The sequence below is a fragment of the Rhea americana genome, unplaced genomic scaffold (genome assembly GCF_003343005.1).
Source record: "Rhea americana isolate MKP2758 unplaced genomic scaffold, rheAme1 scaffold_167, whole genome shotgun sequence".
NCBI lineage: Eukaryota > Metazoa > Chordata > Aves > Rheiformes > Rheidae > Rhea > Rhea americana.
In genome coordinates, this window is record NW_028185783.1 from 1,390,437 (window position 1) to 1,401,498 (window position 11,062).

General features: G+C 35.8%; 1 protein-coding gene and 1 long non-coding RNA gene across 5 annotated transcripts in view; one reads left to right on the top strand and one right to left on the bottom strand.

Moving 5' to 3' along the window:
- MAP9 (microtubule associated protein 9) overlaps positions 1-11,016 on the bottom strand; it is a 20,430-nt gene extending 9,414 nt beyond the window's left edge. The window contains exons 1-8 of one of the 4 annotated variants that reach the window (XM_085300655.1): positions 10,525-11,016; positions 10,188-10,284; positions 8,457-8,900; positions 6,176-6,415; positions 3,037-3,296; positions 2,195-2,253; positions 1,496-1,655; positions 311-400 (exon numbers count right to left, since the gene is read on the bottom strand). In XM_085300655.1, coding sequence (XP_085156781.1) covers positions 311-400; positions 1,496-1,655; positions 2,195-2,253; positions 3,037-3,296; positions 6,176-6,415; positions 8,457-8,900; positions 10,188-10,284; positions 10,525-10,539 — 1,365 coding nt within the window. In that variant the 5' untranslated portion in view covers positions 10,540-11,016. Of the gene's footprint in view, positions 1-310; positions 401-1,495; positions 1,656-2,194; positions 2,254-3,036; positions 3,297-6,175; positions 6,419-8,456; positions 8,901-10,187; positions 10,285-10,524 lie in introns of all 4 variants that reach the window. The other 3 variants (XM_085300656.1, XM_085300654.1, XM_085300657.1) reach the window with 3 other exon arrangements.
- The window catches only part of LOC146598273 (uncharacterized), a 2,415-nt gene continuing 1,883 nt past the window's right edge, over positions 10,531-11,062 (top strand). The window contains exon 1 of the long non-coding RNA XR_014895295.1: positions 10,531-10,982. This is a non-coding gene — a long non-coding RNA (uncharacterized LOC146598273). The remainder of the gene's footprint in view (positions 10,983-11,062) is intronic.

Genomic DNA, 11,062 nt, shown 5'->3' on the forward strand with positions numbered 1-11,062 from the left:
GAACAAACTTGAAAATTCAATCCAAGAAGCACACTTATAACATGACAAATGGCTAAGGTTTCTGTACACATAAACCCCTTGCAACTGTAAGAATTAGGACGTACCACATACTATTTCAGCTCACATTATGCTATTTAGAAAAAAACATAAATCTTGAAGTGGGACAAGCTGACATAAACAGGCAAAAAGCAGTGCACACCCTCAATCAAGAAAAGAAAGACTTTTTCCTAATATGCAACAACAAATATTTTGATGACATTATTTCGAAGAATTACAGTCTGCTTCTCTCAAAACAGGAACGTAAACAAACCTTTTCAATATTGTTCCTGAGATTTTCAGCTTGTTTCTTTTTAATTCTCTTTAATTCCAGTAGAAAGACTCTTTTTTTTTCCAGCCAATCCTGGAAGAATCATTAAAACACTTCTATACTTCAAAAGTCTTTTTAAACTATAAAGTTCCATCAAAACAACTTAATATTATTAAAATAGTACCAATATAATAACCACCAAAAATACTCCTACTTTTTCCATGTGCTACTTAAATAATTACCCCATATGAAAAAATAAGTTTTGATTCCAATAACATTATTCTGAGGATCTTCAGCACACAAACATTTTAATCAAAAAAGTCATAAGTTTTAATCTTAAAACACACACACACACACGACATAAGCATAAATACAAAAGATGAAAAAGAAGAATGGAATAACAACTCTTGCTAATCTGAGATATAGGAATATTGTTTAGATTCCTGTCTCCTGCTAATAACTAAAATTAAACAGAATAAAATCCAACTAGGAAGAATGAGACTACAAGCACCCATRGAGTGTTGCAAGCCATTGGCAGAATCAGGGTCAAATTTTCAAGGTTTGCTTATCTGTTTCAAAAGCTGCTTACAGCTAAAGTGTTTCCATAAATTTTAATGATAAAACAGGCTTAATTTAAGACAAAATAGACATGGTGTATAGGGTTCTATATTTTGTTTTAGAATTATAACAGTATCACAAACACATACCAATATGAGCCCTKTTTGTTAATTAAATCTGGGTGGGAAAAAAATTTAATTAATTAGTGATAAAAATTTGTTGGAACCCAGGTATTAACTGCAACAAAACTGTATGCAAAATCCACACAGATTATTCTTTTGGAGAGAATACTAAACTTGTTCTCACTTTTCATAAATGTCATTTGAAGAGAACATACCAGGAAAAGWAACTTCAAACTACACACTTCTTATGAAAAAACAGAAACAAAGAAAACTACCTTACATATCTGAAMACAGTTTGACACCGCTATGAATTATGGGCCACAGTATGTCCCTGTCATGTAACTCTTCAGTTCATAATTTGATGAAAAGGCATGGTCAAATAAAAGGATTCATACTCTTTAAGTATATGCAAGTAATATAATCAGAGATTCCGGCTTCAAAGAAGTAAAGGGTGTTCACTCCTCTGAGAGGACTTTTCCAGGCATAGTTTGGTTTTGTTAAGGTTTACCTGGTAAACAGCGGCTCGTAAACTGTCTGCTTTGCCAAYTTCTGCACTGTGCTTCTGCAAGCGCTTATCTTCCTTTAATGTTCCCAAGTGTTGGGGTGAAACAGCTGTAGATGAAGGAACAGCTTTCACATTTTTCTTTAYGTGGGAAGATGACAGAGACCTATAAAGATACCAAGATACAAACACAGTAAAACGATCTTTCCATTTATTGAAGTTGATACCAAGTAGCGGTCCTTTTTTTATTCACTGCATGCCAGAAGTTACTGTAATTCTGCTTTCACATGCTTGAAAAAGAGGAGAAAAAAAGCCTGTTTTCTTCTCAGGAGCTTATCACTGGCAAAACAAGCCACTGCGCAACATATTCAGCCCAAGAAAGTTTACAAGTTCCTTATGCTTTCATATACAAATCAGCTTAAAACCTCTAAAGGTACCAAGGACTGCATTCACTGGTGGATCCACTAGCAAATGCTCATCATAGACTTTGGTAAAAGGCTTGGTGTCTCATCTAACAGAGATAATGAGCAGGGATTATCGTAACATGCCACATTTACTAGGGTGTTTTCCACATGCAGTCAAGAGGTTGTCAACAATGAAAAAAAAAAAAAGACAAAAAATGAGAGAAAAACAGCATTCTGAGGATACTTACATGTATTTTATGTTTTGGAACTGTGGACTGTTACATAGCATCTTTCCTCTTACCTGTCAGATGAAGATGCTTTCATTTTTTGTGGAACAGTCTCCTTAGTTTCACTTTGTTTCTAAGAAATACGAAAAGAGAAGAAAATATAAGGAGCCTCAAGTAACAGAAATAKATCAGGAATACAAAGAATTTACAAGCTAACAAGGATGCTAAATRCATATGCAAGAAAGTCAATCTAATATAGAAAGGGTACAGTGCGCAGTAAGGAAGTAAACAACTTTCAGAATATGTGTATCTTYTTAGAATGGCACTTAGAAACCTTTCTTTGTATTACCTAGAAATACCATCTATAGTCTAGAWATACAAAGGAATAAAAAGAACCCAAGTAGCCAGTAGTTCTCCTTTTAGCATAAGAGCATTCTTTTATTTTAATGTTTAGCTTYAGCAGTTAYATATATATRTATCTACATATTTTCTTTCTTACAATAAAGCATGAAGTGCATTGCATCATATGCATCACTCATATGCATCACTCAAGCTGCACCATGGATTCCACCCACTAGTAATACACACTGCTCATTTCAATTCAGCCAACCTTAAAATAGAGATTTGACATTTTCCATTGGATAACGATATTCATTAAGAATAGAGAACACAAATTTCAATACCTTGAGCTGTTTTAAATATAGGTATTGTGTATATGTTAATAAGTATTCCCTATGTTTTCCTTAAAACTATTGATAATTTTTAAGAGCATCAGCTCCAGAAGCTGGAAATGGTCTTGTGTGCATGTACCAGAATTCTGTACATGTAAAGTACCAACAGTAAATTTCTTTACAAAACTTTACCACACTTCCAGGACATTGTTCTAAGCAATGGTAAAAATGCATATGAAAGATACCTTGTCAGAGTCCTCTGAAATGTTCTTTACCTCCACATGTTCAGATTTATCATCCATTGACACATCCYGTATCGTATCAGTTACTATTTGCCCTTCCACGATTTGCACCTTTCTTTCTGAAYTGTCATCTGTTGACTTCTCTAATTTTCTTGTTTTCTCGTACCCTGTGGTCATCATTTTTTCTATCACAGAAGGGGATTTTCCAGTATTATCCTCCAGTTTCAAATCACTGATGCTGATATTGTCTCTCTGATCTTGATCTAACAGAAGAAAAACAGATTAAGAAGACACAATCACTTAGGYAATATACAAATGAGAACTTCATAGTTTCTTAGTATTATTATGTTTGTAGTACAAAAAATCTGTTATGAAACTAAACCCGATACATGATAATGCATTTTCTGTATATTTTCTTCTAAAGAAGTATGTGGACTAATGACAGGAGTATTCCCTTGTGAGTATTCCCTTGTGATATATTTAAGTATAACACAGGAGTGGCAAACAGGTTATAGAATCTAAGGCCATGACAAAGACAAAACTTGCTGGCTGCCTCACCACTCAAACACAGTTCTAGTGCAAAGAGCTAGAGCAAAAAACCATTCCAGTCATAGCAAGAACTATTCTGACATCTAGTGAATTATTATGAAAATCTGGATGAATGAGGAACAAATTCCTCATTACCTGACCATATTTCTGATTCAAATGTATTTGCAGTATGATAATTCAGGTGAAAAACTATTTTTCTGGTGTGATGTTTTTTGGGGATGTTGGACACAAGAGGAAATAATGGAAAGATGCTGGGGTGGAGATTTAAACAAAACAAAACCTTACCTTAATTTAAATATATGCTTAAAGTGGTCAGTTACAAACCACTTTATTAATAGTACTTTAAAACCTCTTTTTATCAGATTGGAACTGTCATTAATACAGAGATCTAAACTTGCAGAACAGTTTACACACAAACCACAAAAGGCTATGATAAATTCCAACTGACTTTTTTTTGTGACAATTGCTAATAATGTCAAAAATTTAACATAGATTGACAGTGATAGAGATAAATTCAGGGTGACAGAATCCTGAATTTGTGAATCATTTTCTAAATTCTGTTGATATGTAAACTTTYATTATTTTACTCTACACCTATTAGATTGTGCAACTGTGTCTAAGTTCTAGGTATTAGAAACAGTACAACTGTAATTGAGTGGCAACACTTAGTGCACAGGATACTAGCAACAGCTGATTTACTGCTGACTATTAGTGATTTGTAGTATGAACTTCAAGGAATTTCATCTGCAAGTCAATTAAGCTCTGTTTGCAAAACACATACTAAGTATTAATCTCCCCATGGCTTGCTGAAAAGTGCCACATAAAACATGTAAGTATTGTAGTTCCTTCTTTGCCAGTTCGAACTATACAATTTTGATCAGTTTAGATCAGTCTGATGGGAATCTTTTCACCTGTACACTTCAGCATCAAATTTAAACACCTACTCTTCTTTTCCATTCTCTTCTCTGGCACTTCTCTGGCAGACTCCATGTCCTTGTTTCATATTCTCCTTTGCCCTGAAACCATGTCCTTTATCATTCTCTTTCYCCTATGCTATCCTTGCATATGGAGAATCTACCCATTCCTGTACACTACAGCTCACATCCTTTTCCSTATGCCCCCAAATCTCTCCTTAAGTGTTGCATCAGTAGCAATGCTCAAAAGCATCAGGCAATACCAAAGGCATTGTCTATTTCAAAGGATCAGCAAAACAGAAAAAAGAACTGAAATTAAACACAGATCAAAGTGTACTTGCTACTCAATACTTGGTATACCCTGCCTGATTTTTCAATTTTTGTTCACCTTTCTACAGTACCTCAGGCCAAGTCCTATTTCGTATCTAATCAGGCTGYATTTTAGAGACATTACACAGGTCATTCCAACAGCACTTTTCTCCCTGAATCTGACAGTATAAAATACATACCTGTTCCAATCTAACGTGCTGCTAAGTACCTATAGCATGATTCCCTTAGCAAACAGAAAAGCTGTCTAACAGTCTATTGCAACAGTTTTCATTCTGTGGTCCATGGATTATTTTTAACATCTCAAAAAGGAGGACTAAGAAAGGCACGTTCAGTGGACATTGTCAGAACTCCAGAGATTTACAAGTCTGCACATCATCTAAAAAAAAAATTGTTAAGGATTCACAAATCCAGAAAAATAAAAGAATGTTAGTCTGCACAGTTTGTACGAAACTTTGCATCTGGAAAAGATGCAGGAGGAACAGAAAGAGTTGTCCAAGTCATGCTGACTGCAAAAGAAGAGGAAATTTAAATGACTGATTTTAAGTCTAAAAGATACTTAGGCAATGATGCATATACTTGATAAAGTACAAACTCTCTTCTTGATCTCTTTCTCTTCATTCCTGGCAAGCTTCTAGATCCCAACTTCTAAATACCTGGGATTATACTGTACTTAGAAATAACTGCAAGAAAATGGCAAGGCCCATCTCAGAAATGTAGAAGAYGACACAGGCAAGAAAGGATATTGAAATACTATAGAAAGGAAATTAAGAACACCACTGATTTCAAGAAGAATTATAGACCTTTAAATGATACTTAGGTATAAAATACTAACATTATTTTTCTGGTTGTACACATCTAAGTTATACCTTTTAGAAGTGATGCATCTCCACGCATCAATAAATTGGAGTCTCCATATCTTTTATTATGGGAAGTAAAAATGAATGGAAAGTGGTGGTGAAGTACCTTCTAGTCTTTGACCCTTAGACCAGAAAGTGACAAACAAGTGAATGATTTGTAACAAATCATAATTATTTAAYTTGACTTTAAAATACACTGATAAAAGTATTTGTTTAGAACTGAGAAGTAGTAATACTGTTTTATATTCAGAGGAAAAAAAACAAAACAAAATAAGCATACTTGTAAAAGGGTGAAGAGCATCACTAAGATGAAATCTTATTTTAAGTTAGTAGGAAAAAGAATGACATTCTCTAATTTGTTCCTCACCGTAAGAATGGCATTGGGAAAGACATTTGCTCCTACTCACATTTTTCTTACAGAAAATGTTATTAACTAAATAAAAGATAGTCTCAAAAGTTTCTAATGTAGATGGTAGAAATATACATACATACTCTCCATTCTTGCTCTTACTTCAGGATCAAGGCTTTCAGTAAACTTTTTTTTCTCAGATGTTGCATTCAGACTAGYTAGGGATGATGGTGCTGAAAATGAAGACAATTCATTTCTAGAAGTTATTTTTTCTTCTGACATATTAAGATCATTGTCTTCYACAGGATCACTTTTTCTCAGCAGACTTCTTGGTTGAGGTGATGGTTTGTAACAGTCATCTAATGAAGGAATGCTGATACTCTCTGCTGAAAATGAATATTATAGTTTTGATTATATCTAATTAAAGAAATTTGAGTCTGGGACACTAGATTGTCAAGCTAGATTCAAATATTTTCAGTTAATTTAATCAAAGTTTTCAAGCTTCTAAAATAATCTCTAGATAGACTTRAGCTTATTTTTTCATTTATCCTTATCCTGTGCATATATAGATACTACATTCTAGTAACTTATCTGTACTTATCAGTTACAGAGTTCTTATAAATACAGAAGAGAAAGTTTATTTTACAAATAGCACTATTATAAGAACACCTTTTTGTCATTCCCTGCTTTACTTTCTTTATCTACTACAGTACTGCTTCTCCATGCACCRTGCAGAGCAGAATAACCTTGTGTAGAAACAGATATCATGCAAAACACAGTCTAAGAGGCAGGCTCTCAGTTTATATCTAGCTTCCTCRCTGATGTCTCCATTCCTTCTATAATTCAGTCACTCTGAGCAGCACAACTACCACAGAACAGTTTCTCACAGGACACAGGACTCTGTGAGCAGGACAGGTTGGACCTTGGCCTCCTCCTGTRTAACAACCATACCTCTCATATTTGCTTCTCTCTACCCTGCCACCAAAAGATCAAGCCTTTGTACAGCTTTCTGCCTGCCTTTTTTAAACATGTACTGACCATGTAGAATCTGCATCTAAGTCTACACATTGCCACAGAACTACTTTTTATTAAGTCCTAGCTCATACAAACCTATTGCAGGAAACAGAGAATCACTGTGMCAAYTTAAAGTCTTATCAGAGTGTCCAGCAAGCATACTCAGCTATGTAAAGTCTAATTATATAACTTCTGGGAAGTTTACAGTAGAGTTAAGAGTCCACAACAATATTCCTCACAGGTGCACTGATACATTTCCTATGCAGTAAGTTACAAGAACATCAAACAAGCAGGCCAAGTTCATTAAGCTCTGGTAAGTGGCCTCCTCAGTCGGACAGGGATCAAATTATCTACTATAAGAAAAGTTACAAGGTTGGAGACTTAAGGCAATATGCTAGTATCATTGTACTTCTGAAATTCACAGGAAAAAAAATAAAAATAGAGTACTTAAGCTTTTTTTCTGCCAGGCTAAAGCTACACAGGCCTACTGGCCATAAAAGAAAGGTGTTCACAGAGCTTTACTGCACATGCAAATATCTAGCACTTTGGTGCCATCATGCGGGGAGAAAAACTAAACCTAGTCAATACCACTTACCATGCACTACCAATTTCAAAGTTGTAATCTTCTATCACTGCTAGTGACCAACCATAAATTTCTCTTAATGTAAAACAAAAGACCCATGAAAATGGAGCACAAGACAAATTCTCCCCATTTTAGGAATTAGATAAAAGGTATGAAGTTCTATGACACTTTAGATTTGTAAAAATACATATAGTTCATTAGCAAAACTCCTAGTTTTGCTTTCCATATTGAAAAAAAAAGACATTGGATAGTCTTATAATGAAACATTAAAGTTCTTTTTTATGCGACTAATCTTTTGAATATTCATCCCATTCCTAAATGTTCTGTTTACAGCTCATTTTCTGAYACTGTATTACACAGCTTCAACACTGTATTGCCAACATGGTGGCCCAACCTTACTGCTCACAGAAAAGGGATGCCTGTTTAAGGACCATTCCACTAAAGGCTGTGGACACTGTGTGAACATGGGTCTCTGTGCCATGCACATCCAGAGGAGCCCTCCCACACCTTACACAGGGATGGACTTCCATAGACATGGAGTTCAAGTACCCAAACAGCTATTGCTTAATCTTCTGAAAGGAAAAGGCAGAAAGGAACCTCTTGCTAGTTGACMTGTATCTGCTCAGTTTCCCTCTTGGGCAGTTAGAGATTACTAGACGATGAATTTTTAGAAGAATACTAGAGTATACTCTCTGAAGCCAAAGCAGCTGAAATTAGCAAAAAATAAAATATATATATATAACACAAATAACTATAACATCACTTTTAAAATATTGTAATATGCCTAAGCAAATAGCAGCAACAATACTTAAATGCTTTCTTTTCACCTGATGGGGATGCATTTCTTATTTTGCGCACTCTTTGCTTTGGTATTGGTTTGTTTTCCTCTTGATTCAGTGTAATCGCTTCTCTTCCCTTCTGTAGTTCAGGCATACACAGATCTTTACAGTGGTCACTCTCACTATTATCATGTGGTGGTACTTTCGCCGTTGAACGCTCCTCATTATTTTTTCTGTCATCACCCTGGTTTTGATTTTCCAGACATTCCTCTTCACTATCTTTTTTGCCATTCCATATGTTTTCACTTTCCAACATGATTGTTTGCTGAAACTTCTCWTCATGAAATGGTAGAGTCAAGTCATCAGCAGCTTCATTTTCCAACAGAGCTACTTTTTGTGAAGAATCTTCAGCTGAGAGAGAACTCTCAAAAGTAACCATTTTCTTAGTGTTTTCAATATCTGAATTACTTCCAGGAAGTTCTTCCACAGTACCTGAAAATAGTTCATTACCAACTTTTGTTTGAGATGAATAGGAAAAAAAAAAAGACATAGAAACTGTTTCCTATATTTCAAATGCATTTGTCTTATAACACTCTCCTGACTTAAATCTCTGACCATTTTTTTTCTGCACCTCCTATCCCCTCAAGGCCACTAAACTAGATACTGACTCTGCTTCCTTTCCTGTCATCTGTTTTCCTGGACCCAATGCATAGGAAAGACTTCAAATCTTCACTAGTTAATGCTCATTTGTCACACAATTTAAATCTCTTCTAAAAAGCTTTATCTCCAGTACCATAAGARGCAGAAACAAGTTAAGAATCCTTACTAATAATAACCTCTTATATTTTGTTCTCTTCTGTCTCATCTAAAATTACCTGGATAGAGGCCTAGCTCAGACTGGATAGACTCTCTGCCCCAATGCTATGGTTCATATATGTTTAAAAAACCCTTTTTATCCTCCTGTAGGATATTGTTAATAATTGACTTTGTTTCGGTGTTTAAATGATGTTCAAGGGAGATGACAAAAGAATGTCACATTAGTTTAAGTAACCTATTACATGCCAGAAGAGCCCTCTTGTGAAGCTTGTGTGCAGGGCGAAATTAAAACATCTCACCAACTTGTAAAGGATGTTTCAGGTATTGTGAATAAAAAGCAAGTATTACACACAGGAAGTCCTTTTRAAAATACATTATGATATTTAAGATTCGTATTTCCCTTAGTATGCAAGACCATACCAAGAAGGCAAGCCACTCAACTGATCTTATTAGAACAAATGTAAATATCACCAAATATTAAATACACCATTACCCAAGAAAAACTGCCAGCTCAAACATGTTCCTAATGGTTTTGTCCACACTGCCAGGTAGGCCTGCTGTGCAGCTTGTCTTGCCCTAATTCTCTTGATTGTTCAGACCTGGGAAATAATTAAACAACACTATGTCTTTCTGCCCACATGAACTACTTTCATCTACAGTACTGCACATTCCTGTTTCATCCAGGTGCAGAGTTAACATATGGCTTAGGAATAAAACTGTAGATCGCAACTGTAGGGTGCAGCACAGACAGTGTCTGGTCTACTGGGTGGGCACTGCCACTGATGCCATGGAGAATTCAGCTCCTAACTTTGAAGGACAGGACTGAACAAGTGATTTAGGAATTGTTAAAATATGAAGTCTTGAAATGTTAAATCATACTAATTCACAAAAATCCTTTGTAAACCACTAATGAGTTAACAAAGGGAAGAACACAGGAAAAATACTTAATTCTATTTGTCTTACTATTTAACACAGCATCTTCAYCGCTCTCAAAGTCATCTGAGTATTCAGCTGTCTGCTGTCCCGCTGCACAAGTGGAAAGTGCATCTTGTGGCTCATCCTGAAATGTTTTCACAAATAACTTTTACACAAAACAGAGGATTCACTTCATATTAAACACTAATTCCCCTCTTCCTACAGACAAATAAGTAAAATTCAGCAACAGAAATTAACATATTTAACTGAAAYTGAAGAGTAAATAAAACAGCATTAAAATCCTTGTCACCCTAATTTTGATCTGTTAGAAAAGCTTGTATATATTAATTTATATTTCTTTTTTTTCATAAGGAATGTATCTTACAGGTTCCTCTTCCATTTGTGGAATGGGCACCAGTTGGCCACTGGTGGTCCTTCAGTCCAAGCAACAGCAACTATCTTTAGAGCACCCTGGAGAACAGGCAATTCATGCTGCTCACATCAGAGGACTACTGCTTCCAGCTTCCTGCAACTGGATATATCTCTCTGCGTCAGGAGAGCTCACAGCGTAGCATGAAGGACTCCCCGGTGGGCTTCTAGCGGGAGGCAAAGGCAGCGGAGAGCGAGTGAGCCACCAAGAGCGCGCTTCCTATTTTGCACTCCCTCTTCCACATAGATCTCGGCTAAAGCAAGTCTCAGAAGATCTTGGTAATGGTTTTATCTACTTATTCTTCTCCTGATGAGCAAGGACGGGCAGGCCAGCCACGTCAGACGCCCCGTGAAAACATCGAAACAACGCAGTGCCCTGTGATTTCTTGCTCCGGAGCTCACAGCAGCCAGTAGGTCAGGAGCTSTCACACAAGCTAATAAAACGCACAGAAATGGGACAGCAAAGCACAGACTTTTTTTTTTTTTTTTTTCGT